The sequence below is a fragment of the Phlebotomus papatasi genome, chromosome 2, assembly GCF_024763615.1.
Source record: "Phlebotomus papatasi isolate M1 chromosome 2, Ppap_2.1, whole genome shotgun sequence".
NCBI lineage: Eukaryota > Metazoa > Arthropoda > Insecta > Diptera > Psychodidae > Phlebotomus > Phlebotomus papatasi.
Genome location: NC_077223.1, coordinates 92,524,134 through 92,544,265, shown reverse-complemented (window position 1 = coordinate 92,544,265; position 20,132 = coordinate 92,524,134). Strand labels below are relative to the sequence as shown.

At 38.6% G+C, this 20,132-nt stretch overlaps 2 protein-coding genes across 5 annotated transcripts; one reads left to right on the top strand and one right to left on the bottom strand.

The window, feature by feature from the left end:
- Nucleotides 1-1,908: 1,908 nt before the first annotated feature.
- On the bottom strand, nucleotides 1,909-3,167 carry LOC129802406 (28S ribosomal protein S35, mitochondrial). Its single transcript, XM_055848185.1, has 3 exons — nucleotides 2,969-3,167; nucleotides 2,290-2,909; nucleotides 1,909-2,204 (listed from the first exon to the last, which is right to left on the bottom strand). The coding sequence occupies exons 1-3, from the start codon at nucleotides 3,084-3,086 to the stop codon at nucleotides 1,938-1,940; spliced, it is 1,005 nt and encodes a 334-aa protein (XP_055704160.1). The 5' UTR covers nucleotides 3,087-3,167; the 3' UTR covers nucleotides 1,909-1,937.
- Nucleotides 3,168-7,834: 4,667 nt separating this feature from the next.
- LOC129802395 (E3 ubiquitin-protein ligase Bre1) lies at nucleotides 7,835-20,132 on the top strand. Of its 4 annotated transcripts, none has more exons than XM_055848172.1 (5): nucleotides 7,835-7,983; nucleotides 8,124-9,005; nucleotides 13,122-13,285; nucleotides 13,359-14,528; nucleotides 19,100-20,132. In XM_055848172.1, the coding sequence occupies exons 2-5, from the start codon at nucleotides 8,147-8,149 to the stop codon at nucleotides 19,862-19,864; spliced, it is 2,958 nt and encodes a 985-aa protein (XP_055704147.1). In that variant the 5' UTR covers nucleotides 7,835-7,983; nucleotides 8,124-8,146; the 3' UTR covers nucleotides 19,865-20,132. The 4 variants fall into 4 exon arrangements, with proteins under 4 accessions (XP_055704147.1, XP_055704145.1, XP_055704146.1 ...); XM_055848170.1 differs by having other exon boundaries at nucleotides 7,841-7,983; nucleotides 19,070-20,132; XM_055848171.1 differs by having other exon boundaries at nucleotides 7,841-7,983; nucleotides 8,121-9,005.

Genomic DNA, 20,132 nt, shown 5'->3' with positions numbered 1-20,132 from the left:
GCTTATAGACAATACTCTTTCCATTGGGGCATTTCTGGTGCAGTCGAAATTTTTGTCACACATTAGATTTCTGCAGTGCTAGAGCTGAAGGAAGTTCTACTATAAAAATATCACCAGTGGCAACTCACCAACAAACATTCTTAGTCTTTTTTGCGCACAAACACTTAACTTGTTAGTAATTTCACTATTTCTTTCACAAAAATGCACCAACTTTGTTTACTTTTATTCATTCTTCTTATTCTTCTTCATCTATCAAGCTGATACAAAAGTCGGCAATCTGTACCTGTCAATAGACGTTGAAATCGACGATTTTGTCTCGGTTTATTGACACTGTAATTAAATTCATTTTAATTAAAATAAATTGATGCAAATTGTGTATTAAATTAAAATTTAGTTATTTTTTGACTGTTATGCAACAGATATACCTTCATTTTATTAAAAAAAAATAGAAAAAAAATATTTTTGTAAAAGCTTCTTTCTTACACTTTTTCATAAGAATCTTGAAATTTCTCCACGTCGACAATTGAAATTGCTTAAACCTTTTTAAAACCTTCTTAAATTCGCAGAACAGTTCTAGAAAAGGGTAGGTTAGAGGAAAGCAGGTCAGATTACATGAATTTCACTAGATATAAACAATTTATATTAAATAAATTTCAATGTTTTGATGAGAGTGTCAATAGGGGTTCCCTGTCGAACAGACGTTCCTTTCACCCTACATCTAGAAATTATATTCAATTTTAAATAAATTGCAAGATCAAATATATTAAATATATACAGTGGCGGCCAAAATAATAGAATCAGCTTCGCAAAAACCACTATTTTACCTTTAGCATTTTTGTTTATTCCAATTCGTTGAAATAATTTTAATATAGAAATGTTCAAAATAAGTACCTTACGTCGCCGCTAAAGATCTCTATTTTTTACAGAATACATCAATTTGAACAACTTGATAGGACCATTTTCATTTAAATTAAAGAATGTGGTCTATAAATTGAATAAGTTTAAATAAATAAAGCCATATTTAGAAACCATAAATGATAATTTTCTAATTTTTTTGGCAGAACTGAATTTCACTATTGACGTGTTCTGTGTAATATAGAGACCTCTAGCGGCCAAAAGGACCCTGATTCTACGATTCTAATAATTTGAAGATTTCTACTGCAACATTATATCAACAAATTGGGAAAAAATACAAAAGTCAAAGAAATATAAATTTGCAAAGTGATTCTATTATTTTGGCCGCTACTGTAGAAAAAAAAAATATTTTGTAAAATTCTTCGTAAATGTTTGTGAAATCCTATGGAGGACTTACGAAATGCTCATGAATCATATCACCCAGAAACAACATAGTAAAATTTTATACTTTTTTCACAAACATTGTTCGTAAATGTTCGTAAATACACAAAAAATGTTCGTAAATTTTTGTTTGACTGGCATAATTTTTCAATCTGTTTGTCAAGTTTAATTTTTTAATCTTTTTTCAACTTATTTCTTATTTTTCTAACTTTCGTACAAAACCTTGACTGCTAAAAACCCTTTATGAGATTGTCCGTGCCATAAATTTGAAGAAGGGAAGATCACAATGCGAATGCAAATATTTTATCTTCTGAGGCATCATTTGAATATTGTACAATCTGGGAAAAAAAATTTGGCCAAAAAATGGAAATCCCTTGAACTTGCGCTTCTAGTGAAGGTAAAAAAGCTTTTTGGAGACCTCAAACACTCCCACTTTGGACAAAAATTAAGCACGCTCTGCTGCTTCAGCAATTCGCCAGACTTTGCGGAAGACATGGAACAACTTACTCGAAAAGAATAGAAATTGCTCTTTTAGAATAATTTCTCGATGCTTCCTGAAGACGCTTCGTCAATACAAAACCAAGAGTGAATAAAATAAATAAAAGATCTGTGTTAAAATCTTTCTACAAATTCATTTATTTTCACTTTTCTGATGCGTCCTCGTTTGTTTTGCTGAGCTGAAGCAACTTGATGACTTCGTCCTTATACTTGGTCAGAGTTGTGTCATTTTCTCCCTCGTTGATCAACTGCTCCACGGCTTCTTTGAATGATGGTGCAATTGTGGGCTTATCGTTGCCTTTCTGACCCCATTGGACAATTTTCTCAGCCATTTCTTTGGACTTGTTGTTCTCCCAAATGTAAACCTCCATGTCGGCCTCCATTTTGAGGTCTTCCCAAGGCTCCTTTACCTGATTAACATGCCAGGGGGATGCCCTAATAATTAATCTTGCAACATTGCAGAGGAAAAGAAACCCAGGAATGGGAAATACTTACCCAGGATTCGTGGAATAATGCAGTTATGAGATACATGGCATAGTCGTAGTTCTGCTTCCGGAGTGGACAGCGATCTGTGACAATGGTGAGGACACCCGTTTCGGGATCATAGCGATCCCCAACTAGCCTTAGGAATTTATCTTTTGCATGCCCATCGAGCGGTAATCGCGACAAATTCAATTTGACACTCACAATCCTTGCCAATGGATTCCGGATAGTTGGCAGGGCATGGCAGTAATCTGATGAAATTACACTTACCGGGAAATGCTTCTCAATATCCTCCTCGGTCTTGAGTTGCTCTGGCCAGGGAGTACAGAACTTCCGGAGTGCTTCTGCCTGGCGTTTGATTACGGGCGGAGTTAGGTGCAGAAAGTTGGGTATTTTCATGAGTTCTGTGTTGGCCACTTTGCTCGGTGGTGCCTTGCCTTTGGGCACCCAACCCTGTCGCAGTGGAAGAGGCACAGCAGCCGGATGAAATGTCCTCGGACCCGGCCATACTGCACCCCAATCCTGACCCACCGGCATCTGTTCACTTCTAGGCGGTGGCAGTGGATACCTCTTCACCTGCTGCCTCTGTGCCTTCTGCTCCTTTGTGTTCCTCAAATTGAGAACCCGGAAATCTTGAAGAAAATGCAAGAAATCAGAGAATGTTTTTCCCATAACCTCAAAAAACACTTACCATCATTCTCGAGCTCTTTCTCATTTGCTTGAGTTGATGAGTATGCCAAATGATACCGTGGGTATGCTACAAGTGACAATTTTCCATTTTCCCGCACAATCCTTGCGATTAGAGACATTTTTCAGGGTAAAAAATAAGGAAAATATTTGAAGGAAAACAATTCGTGCGACTTAACCTATTTTTTCGGAAAACAATTCTCAAAGTGTTGCCATGTGGAAATTATTCCGGATTTCTCTATTCCCGCCATTCCCGCCAAAATATTCAAAAATTACCGTTGCAATTACTATTTTCTCATGAAATCCATGAATTTCCACAAAAGTTAAGAAGTTTGACTGAAAGATTCGTGTTCTATTTGCTTTAAATAAAAAAACGACAGCTTATTTAAAGCGATATTTGTTAAGACTTCGCTCATAAAAGTCACATAGAGACAGGTTCACTGATTGAAATAATTATGCTTTGAGCAAATGGAAAGAAGAGAATCGTATAAAAAGGTTGATATCCAGCAAAAGATCACCTAGTTTGAAAAAAATCAGCCCAAAGATAGCATTAGAATGGTCAGAAAATTCTTAACCGTGGTGTTTCTTGTGAAAATCTCACTAATCAGTGGGAGATTTGTGAAAATTCAGCCACTTCCTGAACGTCTGAGTCCTCCAAAGGAAGATGACACGGTGAAGTTTAAAATGATCACCACACTGAAAGAATCAATCGCAAACACAACCAAGAACCGAAATGAGACACAAGATCAAGGAAGACTATTCACAGAGAATGTCTTTGATGATCTCCTGAGAATGATGATTCTAAGGAGTGCCTTCTCAACCTGGAATCCCGGTATGTTCAAGGAAGCACCGACAGACGGCAAAATGGATTTGAATACCGGGGAGAATTTGAGATACTTCGGGAATCACTTTTCCGATGGATATGGAGGTGGAGGAGGATTTGGCGGGACACAACTAATGTCTTCTGTCCCGTACATGTTTGGCGGAGGAGATTATGGTGGCGGTGGTGGTGGAGCAGGGAATCCAATGATGTCTTCACTATTCCTAATGGGAACATTGGCTTTTGTCACCTTCTTGATCAACTCTATTCTCGGACTTGTTGGAAAGCTTCGTCTTCCGCTCTTTGGGACAAGGAATGGAATCGATTCAGCGGATGAAAATCGCATTTTTCGAATATTTGAGTCTGATCCTAGGAATTCCAAAGCTCTTTTGGAGATGGAACAGAAGATTAAGGAGGCAATAGCCCAGCAGGAAGAGAAAAACATGAAGATGCAGTTGCAGAACTAGAAAGCCCATACGTTGGAACTTTTATTTATTTATTTATTTTTTAATTCTTATTTAATAACTGAGAAGAAAATATTCCAAGTCCATTTTCCCAGAACGATATCATGGAGAAAGTGACGAAAATTAATAAAATTTTCTGCAAAAATCGTGCGACATTTTTAATCATTGACAGCTATTGTAATCATCACAAAATCTCATGTCTTCCGATCGCGCTCAAACTTTCTCAAAATGTGTTTGGCCTCTTCCTAATCACGAATGGATGAATGGTTTAAAAACTTTCTCGTCCGTCCGTCCGTTCATTCGTCTTCTGTATAGAGCTTGATATCTCCTAAATTAACCCTTTAACGACAAAACAGTTTACGCTGCCCGAAAATCGGCAATACACACGACTCTTCGTTATCCGGCTGAATGGGGGACAAAATGACATTAAGGTTTTTTGAATGATCAACGGTTTTTATATTTTGTGCTGTGTAAATTTATTTTCTGTCTGACAAAGAACAAGAGAATTTTCTTCATGGTGTGCTTATGTTTCATTTTTTATCACAATTATGTATTAAAAACTTCGATACAATGATAATAATACTTTAATTCACACTGGAGAAACTTCATCTTTAGTAAAAATAATTTTGAATACATCAACCGCCAGGTGTTTGGCATCTGTCACCCGGATAACGAAGTGCTGGATAACGAAGAGTAGTGTGTAAAAATGAAACCGATAAACGAAACTTGTGAAACGTCTTACATTTAACCTCTAACTGAGTCTGATTTGGTGTAATTTTTGTCTTTATGAACGTTAAGGACAAAAATAGCCCAAAAATTTAAGTAATTTTTCTGAAGATACCAATAACTAATAAATTTTCACTCTAATGAAAAATATTATGTTTGAGTATTGTAGTTTCTTTTTCTAAAGCGGTTTTGCTTAAAAAAAATTGGAAGTATAAAAAAATAAATAAAATCAATTTACAATATGAGAATTTAAAAAATCGTCATTTTTTTAGCTTAAAAATTTACTATAAAGTAAATAGCTGGAGACTAGTAAAAAATTATTCTAGATCTTTTCAACCTTCTACTTTATAATTACGTACAAACATAAGAAATAACTTGAGGTAGTCAGGAAAAAATATTTTCTTTATGGGACACCGGTGTTTCAATCGTCCTTAAAGGGTTAAATCAAGAGACTTATTTGACCAACGAGAGCGTTTTGGAAAGCTCTCGTCAAGCGCCAATTTTATTCTAACCGGATGTTCGTAAAACCACCGCTAAGAGTTTTATCATTAAAAAGAATATTTTTCAATTCACTAAGTTAATTAGCTCCAGCCCTATGGTACGAATCGGGCTGAAATTTCAGTAAGTTGTTAAAAAAAACTAAAGAAATTTGGAAATAAATTTAGCTGTTACCGATGAGTTTTTTCTCTTTCATTTTTGATTCCTTAACAGTACGTGAACATGACACACGAGAACGTGACACACTTGGAAAAAATGAACAAGAGAACCGTCTTATGCGGTTAGTGAAAAACTGTTCGAATTCTAACTCGTCAAATATCCAAGACACGTGATTTCCTAATAAACAAGTCCTGTAAATTAAATCAAACTTGCTCTGTGCTCCGCGGATGTACCTATGTAAATTTGTAAAACAAAATGTTTGGGACTTAGAATAATAACACGGAGAAAACGTTTCAATAAAAAATCTGTGCCAATTTTTATACTTATAAAATAATTTTCCTCAAATTGAATGAAATGAGTGTAACGGCACAGGTTTCTCGGGTGATACACGCACTTTTATAACGAATTTAATCATTTGATTGGATTCACGTCCAATTTAAGTTCCCAGGATCTTATATATTCTTAAATTTAGAGTCAAAATTTTTCTGTGTGTGAACTAAGATATTTTTGGTCAAAAATCGTGAATTTTCGATTTTCTGCTTCCTTGCAGGTATTGTGACTTATTGATATTTCTAGACCAGAATAAGGTAAAACCTCTCGGGGCCAATAAGTATGATAACTAACAATTACACATTGCATAAATTCGAAAAACAATTTTTTCTTAAATTTTCAAAAAACTTGTTCAAACTTGATGGGTACTCTCATCCACAAAAATCTAGAGGTCAAATGTAAAGTTATCCCGCCATTGCCCGCCATTTGCTTTTTGACACCAGAGACTTCCAAGCGGGAGTGACATTTTTGCCAATGGCCCATAATTTTGACATGTGGCACCGAGGGAGATTGCTTTCAGGGAAATTTTTCCTTTTCTTCTTGATTTTGGTGAATTCTGATTGTCCAGGATGTGTCTTATACGCTTTTGAGAAAGCTTAATGTGTCTGCAATAACATCGTGTTGAGAGAAATATGTTTTAAAGTGTTTTTGTGTGAAATATTTTGAGGAATCTGTTGGCAAGCAGGAGCTGGGTGTCCTTTTTAGCACTTCCTGGACATCCCACAAGATACTGGTCAATAATTCTTGTTTTAGTGATCAACATTGTAAAGGAGTCATTTGGCACGCAAAAATAATTCACAAAATTGATATTGTTGACTTTTGGAAAATTGAAGTTTGTATCCTTTGCGTTCTTTTGGGGACGAGAGTACCCATGAGTTTTCCAATTTCTCAGAGGAGGAAAAAATTCTTTCTCTGTAAAAGTATCATATTTGACCACTAAGAGTTACAATAAAGTGAGTTTTACTGAAATTCGTTCGCTGGATATTTTGTGGTCTGGAAAGAGTTAAAAGGAAGGTGAGGTCCTTGGGCCGCTATAAGCACGAAGATACGCGGTTCCCATAATTTATGCAGCAACAATTTGCCATAATAATTTCATAGAATTCACACGGACAGGTATCATCCATAGTTTATCGTTTATCCAAACCCTAGACTACCCAGCAAAACTTCGATCTGCAATTCTGCGCTTTTGAAATTTTAACGTTTCTTGTCATTGAATTCGGATACTTCGTGTGGCTTCGTGATTATCGTGTGACTTCGTGAGCATCGTGAGTTTCTTTCGTGTCTTCTAACCATTTTCTTCCCCTTCGTGTTTACTAAATATTATGGCTGATTTTAATAATATTGTATCATAATATTATAATAATATTGTAAAAAGAAAGTATTCACGTAAAATTGTTGAATAAAAATTGAATTGTAAATAAATAGAAATTTTGCAGAAAATTCTGCAGAATTTTCATACAAGGATCGGATCCACCTTAGAACAAAATTCTGCAGAAATTCTGCTGAATTTTCGGCAGTTAGGATTCAAATCTGACGAATTTCTGCAGAATTCTGCAGAATTTGCCGGGTGGGTATTTGATTAGAATAAAAAAAATTGCAATATGTATTTTAGAAATTTGATTGAAAATTGCTGTAATTCCCAACTTCGTTCTGAATCGAATTTCCATGGAATCCGAATTTGTTCAAGTTAAGAATCTCACCTACAATAAAGAGATTTAGGTTTATCTATTCACTTCAGACTTCAACTTTAATATTTTTTACTTTTTTACGATATAGACTTCTGATCAAATCGTTAAAAATTTAAATTTGAATTTGACGAAGTTCCCCGATAGTGGCGCCGCGTATTAGCAACATTCTCAATTTTGTTTTTGTAAAACTTCAGCGTGCTACGGAATTTGACAACCCAGCAGTGAAAAAATCTGTTTACTCCCGCATTTTATCAATTTTTCTCAGTTTTTCGTGGGAAAATCTGGCGAAATTAGCCAGAAAATTGAAAATCAATCATTCCTTGACATTTTCCACGTAAGTATTGGCCTGAGGGTGGGGTATTTCTCCTGAAAATTGAGTCAATTGATCGGCTTCCATCGATCGATTCTCCATTTTTGGGGCTCCCATATCCGCCCTATTAATTCAAGATTTCCGGTCATTTTTTGTTGCAGCAGACGCTCACAGATCAGGCAAAGAGATGTCCAAGAGGAGTTCTGATGATTCGGGTGGGGTTTCGGGGGCTCAACCACCCATAAAAAAGGTGCACTTTGAGCCCCACTTAATTGGCCCCATTTCGACGCTGGAAGAGATGGACATCAAAGTGCTGCAGTTCCAGAACAAGAAACTGGCTCAGAGGATTGAGCAGAGGGTTCGGTGCGAGGCTGAACTGCGCCAGAGGATTGAGCAGCTGGAGAAGCGTCAGACTCAGGATGATGCTGTCCTCAATGTTGTCAATCGCTACTGGAATCAGCTGAATGAAGACATTCGCGTCCTGCTGCAGCGCTTTGATGCCGAAACGGCTGATGAGTCTGAGAATAAAAATGAGAATGAGGTGACAACGTCCTTCCTCACGCAGCTGTCCACCTGGGACAAGGAGGAACTCGATGACAAACTGGCCAATCGAGTTCAAGTGTCCAAGAGGGCTGTGGCCAAGATTGTTCAGGTGATTGATCGCCTGATGCAGCGCAATGAGAAGATTGCCGTGGCACTCAAAGGAGGCTCAGGAGAGGACGATGAGGCTCCAGCTCCGGACATCGATGAGGCCCTGAGGGAGTCTCAGGTGGCCATAATGGAGGAGAATCGACAGCTGCAGAATTTCAATACTTCCCTCCATGAGAAGTACCACACGATCTCCCTGAAGATGTCAGAGCTCCAGGACACGTTGACGGCTAAGGAGACAGAAGCCGCTGAGCTCCGGAATCAGATTGATGATCTGCAGTATGAGCTGGAGAAAGTGAGATGCCGCAATGACAAACTAGAGAATCATCTGGCGGAGGCCATTGAGAAGCTCAAGACGTATCATCAGATGCACGGCGATGCAACGAAAACTGTCGCAGGTTAGTGAACTTCAAAATCTCTATTTCCCAGTCCTTTTTCTCAATTTTTTTTCAAAGCCCTTTGAAGCCCATTTAATTCGAAATGTCCCTTTAGAAATAAAAATTTCGCACTGAATTTTATCTCAGCTATTGCCTATCTTCCTGCGACAATCTTATAAAATAAAATACCAAGTCGGCTGGAATTTCAATTTTAGCGGAGACACATTCGGAATATTTCAACAAAAGGTAGAAGTTTTATCTCAGACACAAACCACTAGAGCAGATATTACAAGATTCATTAAAAAAAACAGGGTGAAATGATCACTTTGACTCTCGCTAGTATCGATTCAATTTCAAAATGATATCAAAGTAAAGTTAAGTTGATATTTTTTCTGAAGAGAATTCCATAAATTTGCTCCTTGACTCTTCTAGAATGTTACTGTTTAGTGAAAATTCTTTAGATATAATTTGAAAACTTCTTAAATACAAAAAAATACACGAGCGTAAAATGCTTCTATTGGAAACAAATTAATCCAAATGGAGACAAGGGAAAGTTTCTAATTGGAGACAAACAGTGTAAGTGAACGACGAAAGGCTTTCAAAACCTTGTTGAGTTGCTCTTGAGTGCAGAATTTGTTCTTGTTCCTGGTCTTTTCTCCTTTCCCAACTAAAACAATAAGAAAATCTCTCCAAAAAAATCGTGTTTCCCTGGTTTTCTATTGAAGCATTTGCAGACACTTCAGAGAAACCCTTTTTGTTCACGAAACAGGTAATTATTTCATTTGAAAACCTCACGTACCGTTAACAATAAAGGTTAACACTTAATTTCTCATAATATTACATAAATCTAAAAAAAAGGAATAAAGAACCATCATCCTATTGTGTTTTTCATTCGATAAAACATGATTGATCGATGAAAAATTCGATGTTGAAAAAATACGATTTTAATTATTCTGAGAAATTTATAAATTAAAATTTGTGAATATGAATGGATTTTCGCTTTATTTGGAGTAAAATTAACTAAAGAATGCAACTGTGGTATAGAAAATATATAAATATAATAATTTAGTACTGTATTTATCAAGGAAAAATGATGTTTCCATTTGGAGTAACGAAAAGTTTCCATTTGGAACAGGTTTTGAATTAGCTTAATTTACCCTACAAGAAAAATGCGCGAGCGTAAAATGCTTCTATTGGAAACATATTAATCCAAATGGAAACAAGGGAAAGTTTCTAAAACACAAGTAGATTTTGATTCTCCAATAGTGTCTTGGATAAAAGTGAAATGGAACTCTATTTGCACAAAAAGTCGTTGAAGTTCGAAGAATTTAAATTCAATTTCGATTTTTCATTCTAAATTTTCAAACAAGGCGGGGAAAATTTATGAAATATCACACTAGAAGGCTGGCAAAAGAGTTACTTAGTGATTATGGAGCGATATAATACTGGGGCAAAAACAGTTCTGGTTTTTTTCCTCATAAAAATGTGAAGACCGTCACATTTAGACACTTGAGCACTTCGAAATTCGAACAGGATGTAACTTCCGCCACCTTGCGAAAGTATTAACAAGTAAAAAAGTCTTTTTTGGATCTTCAAATAGATTTTCGAATTTCTCAATATCTACTTCTGTACGGAAAGAGTAACTCTTTTGCCAGATTTCTAGTGTGATATTTGAAAATTTTCCCCACCTTGTTCGAAAATTTAGTATGAAAATTCGAAATTGAATTTGAATTCTTCAAACCTCAACGACTTTTTGTGCAAATCGACTTCCATTTACCTTTTATCCAAGACACTACACAGTAAAAAAATTCGGAACGTGTTTGTTCCAAAAATTAGCTCGTCCACGGACACCATAATTTTTGGCACAATCTTGTTCCTTTTACGAGACTCAAAAAGATACCCAATATTAGTAACGAATTTGTTCCAAAACGTAGCTCGTCTACGGACACCGAAAATTTTTGGAACAAATTTGTATCTTCTAGGAGGATCAAAAAGATATCCTATATTAGTAATGAATTTGTTCCAATAAATAGCTCGCTCGTGTAGTATAAAAGCGTATCCCTCCTCTCACACTCAGTCATCCGTCACCGAAGCGAGGAGGACGCCAAATCTGTGGCAATTTTCGTGCTACATGTTTTCACTTTTTTATGGCCTCTACACATTGGGAGCAATTTTTTTCAAAAATTGCTTTTTTGGCGGAAATTCCCTGCAGCGTTGTAGGGGGAAACGTCAAATTTCTGTCAAAAACGCAATTTTTGACGAAAATTGCTCTCAATGTGTAGACGCCTTTAATTCGAGATTCCCTTCCCCTCCTGCTGCCAGCAATCGCATATGATTTCGTCATGTACGCGTCTGTATAAAACACTCTTAAGTTACTTTTATTTGACGTTCCTTATGAACTTTCGCCACCGAAATCCATCTCGACTGAAATATAGGCCTTAACTGTAAGACGAAATCACTTACACAGATTTGTTCCCGACAATAGGAACAAAAATATTTCCCATATGAGTAACTATTTCGTTCCAAAAATTGCCTCGTCCACGGACACTGCAAATTTTTGGAACAAATATGTTACATATGTAGGAATAATATTGTTATAAAAAATATGTACCAATTTGTTCCTGATAGTGGGAACAAAACAGCCAAGTGCAACAAATTCTGTTCCAAATTTCAGGAACAAATTTGTATAAAACGAAATCAACTCAAATTTGTAGACATTCCACTGTATCAAAACGGTTCCAAAAGAAAACTCTAACAAAATTGTAACTGCATTTCATAACAAAACTATAATGAAAACTTTTTGGAACAAAAGAATATCTTTTCTAGGTGCAAATCGATTCCAAAAAAAAATTGTTCCAAGGAAAACTTGTTCCAATATTTTGGTCAGTGTCCAAAAGTTTTTACCGTGTATTGGAGAATCAAAATCTACTTCTGTTTGAGCCCAATAACGGTTTTTTAATGTCAAAGGTTTTGGGCTTGCTGGAAAGGTCATGGAATTCATGATAAACCTGAACCGATTGCTGTCGGTTCCAATTTATAAAACGGTAATGAACAGGTTCATAACCGATAACAATTTTTTATACGATAATCAATTATATTATTCCTAAGGTGTATTTTGGGCAATATTTTGGGTGATTTATGAATCGGTGTCTTAATTGGTTGAGAATCGGTAAACGGTAAATTATGCTAAAGTACTTTTGAGGTATATCATCAAAGACACGAGTACGAGCACTTGGCAAAGCCCGGGATGCTTTGCCGTCCCTTTTTTCACGGATATATTTAAACTGAACAAAATATAAAAAAAGAATCATAAGCAGAGCAAGTTTCTGTGTAAATTAGGGGTTAGGTTGTAACTATACAGTAGACTCTCTCTCAATTGCGCATTTGGGGCAAAATGTCATCCGGTTTATAGATAGATTTGGGCGTCAAAGCCTTTGTAAATTCCACAAAAAGCGCTCAATTATAAAGAATCACGATAAAATAGGAAGAACTACAGCGAATTTGAGCTGATTAGCTTCATAATTAAACGCGAAAATTGTCAACAAAATTTTTCGCCCGATTGAAAAAGAGCCGATTGAATGAGAGTCTACTGTAGGCATCTATACCTCAGTTGAGCTATTTTAGCAGTTCAAAATATCGTCGGTTTCGAAGAAGACTATTGTAAGTCTACTTGTAATCGTATAAAAAGATGGTATCATTGGATGCAGAAACCTTAGATCTATATCCCCACAAAATTTTATGTTGTTTAAGATATTTCTGCAAAAGTAACAAGAAAAATAAAACTTAAAATCAGCGTGCCCAATTATTGAGTTTTTTGCCCACAATTTTGCTATAATTAATTTAAAAGTAGTGTTAACTAGAAGATATTTAATGCGTAAGTATGATAAAATAGTTTCAAAAGCTGAAAGTATACTAATTGCAGTGAAATTAATGAAAATAAATTTTAGCGGTCAAACTTTTTATCTCTTTCCTGTAAAGTTTACATTTTGGACTTACAATAGTCTTCTTCGGAACAGACGATATGTTATCCGTTTTAAGGTTATTTCCTAACATAACCTTACTTTGTAACATAACCTCTTACTTGTTTAAGTAAATTTATTAGCAGCTTTTCTTCAATTTGTAATTCATTTTGTGCAGTAAAAACGAATCCAACAACAAACGTTGCAACTCAACATCTCGAGGACATGGCAAAGGAACTAGAAGAATTCCGGGAGATGGCTAACAATCGTCTCCAGGAACTGGATAAACTACATCAGACTCACCGGGAAACGCTTAAAGAGGTGGAAAAGCTCAAAATGGACGTAAGTATTGAGAGTGCTGCTAATAATTTTCAGGATGAAGATTCAATAGGTTGAAAAATTTCCCATGATGCAGATTCGTCAACTGCCGGAATCCGTGATTGTGGAGACGACGGAGTACAAATGCCTGCAGTCGCAGTTTTCAGTGCTTTACAATGAATCCATGCAAATCAAAACGATGTTGGATGAGACACGAAATCAACTGCATACGAGCAAGAATCAACATTTGCGGCAGATTGAGATGATGGAGAGTGAGGAGCTGATGGCACAGAAGAAGATGCGCAGTGAGATGATTCAGATGGAGGATGTTCTGGCACAGATTCGGAAGGAGTATGAAATGCTGAGGATTGAATTTGAGCAGAATATGGCGGCTAATGAGCAAACGGCGCCGATTAACCGGGAAATGAGGCATCTGATCACATCGCTGCAGAATCACAATGGTCAGTTGAAGGGGGAAGTGCACAGGTACAAGAGGAAGTACAAGGATGCAGCGGCGGACAATGTGAAGCTGAGGAAGGAGATTGAGGAGGTTCAGGCGAAGGTTAATGGATCTCAGGCACGAGGAACAGCTGCAGCGGAGGGAGATGTGAAGCAAGAGGGCGGGAATCAGGTGAAGGAGGAGACATCGTCAGATGGATCGGCCAGTGTGAAGGAGGAAGCATCCACAGGAACGGTAAAGGCGGAATCGGATGAGAATGAGGAGGATGTAGACAACAAGGATGGTATTAAAAAAGAACCGGGAACTTCAGGAGCGGTTAAGCAGGAAAAGGCAGCAACTTCCGGAGGAGCAGCAGGAGAGAAGAAGGAAAGTCCAAGCTCTGCAACGGTCACGGTGAAGACGGAGAAGGAACAGAAGGATGCTCAGAGGGCCAAGGAAATGAAGATAGCAGAGTCGGAGATGATGCGAGATCTCAAGGCACAGCTCAAGAAGGCCCTCAATGATCAGAAGGAGATGAAATTGCTCCTAGATATGTACAAGGGAGTATCAAAGGAGCAGAGGGACAAAGTCCAATTGATGGCGATTGAGAAGAAAAATCGATCGGAAATTGAGGAGTTGAAGTTGCAACTGAAGAAGTTGCAGGAGAGTAAGAGGGAAGAGAGGAAGAAGTTGGCTGATGAAGATGCCCTGAGGAAGATTAAGCAATTGGAGGAGCAGAAGTACGAACTGCAGAAGCAAGTGGCCAATCAGAAGCCGACCGATGGATCCTGGCCAGGGCACTACAGTCGAGGATTTGTAGGATCTCATGTGAGTTTGATTTTTCTCTCTGATTTTGGTTTTAAGAGTTTTGCTTTTAGCACAATCTTCAAAGTCTAAAAATTGGCATTAGAAAAAGTATTTAGGGCTTTTTCACTGATATTTTACTTGTTTACGGAGTTTATCGAGCGCTTTTGTCTTTGGATGCAAAGGAAAGGTAAGAGAATCTATTACAGCTCCTCAGAACATTCAGGTCTCCTTCGTTTGTCTCCTGAGTAAGGAGGCCTGTGACCTTAGGCTTGAACTCTGTTTCACAGTATTCTGTTCGTGAAAAAACACAACAAAGACCCTTAGATGACGAACGGATTGCACCGGAAACGACCTACGCGACACAATGGCCGGAATAGGTTCGGGAGTGACAACGGGTTTGGCAAGCCTACCACGACGACAACGGCACTTCAAAATGACTACATGCAATATCTTTTCACTCACAGGGAATCTCCAAGCTTCAGAACGAAGCAAAAGAGTTCCAATTAGATATAATTGGTGTTTCGTCCACTAAGCAAAGAGGTAGTGAAACTGTGGATCTTGAGGAAGGGGTGTGTTTGGGTACACAGCGGGAGAGTAATGGGTATTAAAATCAATCTTGAGAGATATTCCTTGGTGGTATTGTAAGTGTACGCTCCGAACGCACGATCAGAGTATCCAGCTTTTCAAAGTGAAGAACAGGAAGTCCTGGAAGTGGTTTCAATTGTGTTGTTTTGAGATTTCAATGCCTATTAGAGTGTTTCAACACGAAAAAAAAATTTTGGCACTATTATCAGGGTGCTGTATTTGATGAGATAAGAAAGGTTTTCTTCGACGATCATATGATCAAACGCTGTTTAGAGGTGGCTAAATGATCCTCTCTGTAGAGCATTGCGTCGGTTGCGGCTACCTCTGTCGTATCTGCATTTGTTTTGTATCTGCATTCGGAGCAAGTTACAATACAGACGTCCTCTCTTGCCTGAAATGCTGACACAAAAGAAATGCAGATACGACAGAGGTAGGCGCAACCGACCATTTTTCTGATTTTACACTACAGAGAGGGTCATTCAGCCACCTCTAAACGGCGTCTGATCATATGGTCGTCGAAGAAAGACTTTCTTGTCTCACCAAATACAGCACCCTGAGAATAGTGCTAAAGGAAAATTTTCCTTCTTGAAACACCATAAACCCTAATGCCTATGTTGGTGTTTACTCTGTGAGACATGGAAGAGTATGATTGGGAAGAACGTGGACCGTGACGAGAACACGATCGGTCACATATTGATGGACTTCTCTTCAATCAAAGGTTATTCAATCATGAATACCCTTTTCCAGCGCAGAGACATTCACAAATACACCTGGGAAAATGCAAAACTAGGACATATAAGATCAATCTTGAGAGATATTCCCTGACGTTGTTGCAAGTGTACGCACCGAACGCACGGTCAGAGTATCTAGCTTTTCAAAGTGAAGAGCAGGAAGTCCTGGAAGCGGTTTCAATTGTGTTGTTTTGAGATTTCGATGCCTATGTTGATGTTTACTCTGAGACATGGAAGAGTATGATTGGGAAGAACGGGGCCCGTGACGAGAACACGATCGGTCACGTATTGATGGACTTCTCTTCAATCAAAGGTTATTCAATCATGAATACCCTTTTCCAGCGCAGAGACATTCACAAATACACCTGGGAAAATGCAAAACTAGGACAATCAATCTTGAGAGATATTCCTTGGTGGTGTTGCAAGTGTACGCATCGAACGCACGGTCAGAGTATCTAGTTTTTCAAGGTGAAGAGCAGGAAGTCCTGGAAGTGGTTTCAATTGTGTTGTTTTGAGATTTCAATGCCTATGTGGATGTTTACTCTGTGACATGGAAGAGTATGATTGGGAAGAACGGGGATCGTGACGAGAACACGATCGGTCACGTATTGATGGACTTCTCTTCAATCAAAGGTTATTCAATCATGAATACCCTTTTCCAGCGCAAAGACATTCAGAAATACACCTGGTAAAATGCAAAACTAAGACGTAAGTCAATAATTGACTTTGTTCTTGTTCCCGTTGTTGATAGAAGAATTATCCACGACGTTCGAGTTTATACTAGTACTGAATGGTCAACTGATCACCACGTGCTCTTTGCAAAGATAAACCTTAACGAAGACCCTCCCGTTTTACCTAAGGGTAAGAACAAAGTGCTGAAATGCATTAGGTGGGAGAGCCTTAAAAAGAAAGACGTTGAGAGAAATTTTGAAAAGGGCATACAGGAAAGGTTTAAACAAATTAAACAATCTCCTTTTGACTGGATTTGTATATGTTTGCGCAGAAACAGATATGAAAGTTAACGTGGCTAAGTCGGAAGTAATGGTGATTTTCCGACAGCGTGTATAATGCACGAAGTACATGGTCACTAGCGACACAGCATCCAGATCCCGTCAGAATGTCACTTTGAACTAGTGGAATTTTGAGGTTGTTAATGACTTCAAATACCTCGGATCAGTACTGACGCTGGGTAATGAAGTCGGAATAGAGGTTAACGAGACTCGAGGCGGGGAGTAGAAGTTACTTTGCATTCTCGTCGATATTTCGATCAAGGAACGTCTCGCGGTCATTAAAGATCAAAATATGCAGAACAATACTAAAGTGAGTCATAAAGTGTGGTCTGGAAAGGTCATGGTCGTTTGAGAGACGAGAATCTACGGGCCTTTTCATGAGGAAACTACAGGGGAATTCTGAAAAAGAATGAACCACGAACTGTAGAAGCTTTATGGAGAGGCCGATATTGTGGTCTGTTGTATACGGGCGAGAAGATTGAGCTGGATCGGTCACATTTGCCATATGTCAGAGAAGACAATGCCCAGGAAACTGTATGAGCGAAATCCGGAGGGGATGAGCAGGGCGTCCCCGGACGAGATGGAAAAACATAGTGGACGACGTCCTCAAAACCCTGGGAGTGCTGCGACATCGAAAAAGTGGAGAAGTTCAAGTATCTCAGGGTGTTACTTGGAAGTGGTGGTAGGATCGAGGCAGAATGCTTGTCGCGAATCGGTATTATTATTATTATTATTCGAGTCGAGGCATAAAAATATTTACACATGTCTTGCCCAGTAACGGGCCACGTTAATAGCGGCAGAAATTGCCGTCATCAAATCTCCTGCCTCACAATATGCAGGAGCTAATGGACAAACATATAAGTGGGGAGTAGTTTGAACTACTCCATAGTCACACAGAACGTCACTTTCCGAGAAACCCCATCGCTGTCTGTTATTCTTTGATCGTGCTACTCCGTTTCTCAAACGATTGAGCGCTCTCCAAGTTTTCCAGTCTTGGTCGCCACCAGGAGGGAGGTTTTCTCTGGGCTCGACAAAATCTGGTGGGAAGGCATCCCTCAACAGATTAAGTCTGGCCTATGCCATGGTGTGGTTTCGAGTTTCTTAACAGTTTGACTGAAACTCTTGCGAGATTTCAGCCTCTGTCGAACTCTCATCTGACCATAAAGCAAATGTCTTGGCTCTGTACAAGCCTTTGACATCTCTTTCTCGGAAATAACTTGTCTTCTTACCCGAGGCGGAGCTATTCCCGCTAACGGATATAATTTGTTTACCGGTGTTCTTTTTAGACACCCGGTGACAATGCGCGCGGTATCGTTAAGAGCGATGTCCACCTTCTTTGCATGCGCCGATCTTTCCCATAGCTCAGACGCGTACTCTGCTGCAGAAAAAGACAACGCAAGAGCAGAAGTGCGCAACACCTTTGGCTGAGCGCCACACTGTGTATTTACAAGCTTACGAAGTAAGTTGTTACGTGTCTTTACCTTATCCTTAATATTGTTGCAGTGGGCTTTGTATGTTAAAGATCGATCGAGGGTGACGCCAAGATATTTGGGTGTGAAATTATGATTCAGAGTGCTTCCTTCCCATTCTATATTCAATCGTCTTTTGGCCCACCTATTGCGCAGATGGAAATAACACACCTCTGTTTTCGAGGGGTTTGGCCTTAGCTGATTTTTCCTGTAGAACTTTGAACTCCTGTAGAACCTCGACCTCGAGGCGCACCTAGGACAAGGTGGCTGAATCAAATTCAGGATCTTGTCCTGGAGCGCCTTGTGATCGAATCCGAACATCTTTCTGAAGTGGCGGAGGATCGACAGGCGTGCGCTGTTAATCTTGATATCATGGGCCGACGTTCTGAATATTTCTGAATAGTGGTTTACTTTACCTTTGCCTCAAAGAAGAACGAAATTGATCGATAAACTCCAAAAAGGCTATCACTTTTTATTAATAAGTTTAATTGAAGTTAATTTTTGTAAAAATACATTTTTTTTTAAGTTTTTGTTAAATTTGTATAAGTTTGAGGATCTATTACTCAAAGTAACTTTTGTATCAAGAGTTACGCCCCTGTTATATTGAATGTCATATTTTCTGCAAATTTTTTTTTAAGTAGGCTTTGCAATCCTAGTAGGCTTTGTAATCTTAGTTGGCTTTGAAATGCTTTTATTTTAAATGATTTTTTTGACGAAAAGTTTGGTGGAGAAAAAATAGCACAACCTTTCCCCTTTCCATTTCAAAGCAAAGTAAAGTTGACCAATTTTGCTTGAAGGAGGAGGAGGCGCTGCTCAACGAGATGGAAGTCACGGGGCAGGCATTTGAGGATATGCAAGAGCAGAATTCGCGATTGATACAGCAATTGCGTGAGAAAGATGATGCAAACTTCAAGCTTATGTCGGATCGAATAAAGGCCAACCAGATGCATAAGTTGCTGCGGGAGGAGAAGCAGATCCTGGAGGAGCAAGTAGCCACGAGGGATACGCAAATAGAAGCGATGCATATTGTGCTGAGGAAGCTGGAGGAGAAGGAAAGGATACTGCAGAATACAGTGACGACGATTGAGAAGGAATTGGTGCTGAGGCAGCAGGCAATGGAAATGCATAAGCGTAAGGCAATTGAATCTGCACAGTCTGCAGCTGATCTTAAGTTGCATCTGGAGAAGTATCATGCGCAAATGAAGGAAGCGCAGCAAGTTGTAGCGGAGAAAACGAGCAGTTTGGAAGCGGAGGCGTATAAAACGAAGAGGCTTCAGGAGGAATTGGCACAGTTCAAGAGGAAGGCAGAACGAATGAAGAAGATTGAGATGACAGGAACGACAATCGATGAAGTGATGCTAGAGGAAATTCGCGAATACAAAGAAACACTCACGTGTCCATCGTGCAAAGTCAAACGGAAGGATGCTGTTCTGTCCAAGTGCTTCCATGTCTTCTGCTACGATTGCCTGCGGACGCGATATGAGACGCGACAGCGGAAATGTCCGAAATGCAATTGCGCCTTCGGGGCCAATGACTATCATCGGCTCTATCTCTCGACTTAGACGGCTGCAGGAGGTATGTAACTTGCTTGTTTCTCGCTACGTTTTTCTTTCAGCAATTTATTCTTGCTGCCGATTCAGTAATTGCATCTCCTGGAAGTATGCAAAATGCACGGTAGTTTTTTAAGCAAAATATCCGACAGATTTTTTTTTTATTTATTGCTAAAGCGGTAAGTTCTACCGTGAAAGAAATTATAAAACAGATCAAATTCTTTTATGTCATGATGTAGAGAATGTTTCATTGATCAAATAAATTTTAAGATGAAAGGTA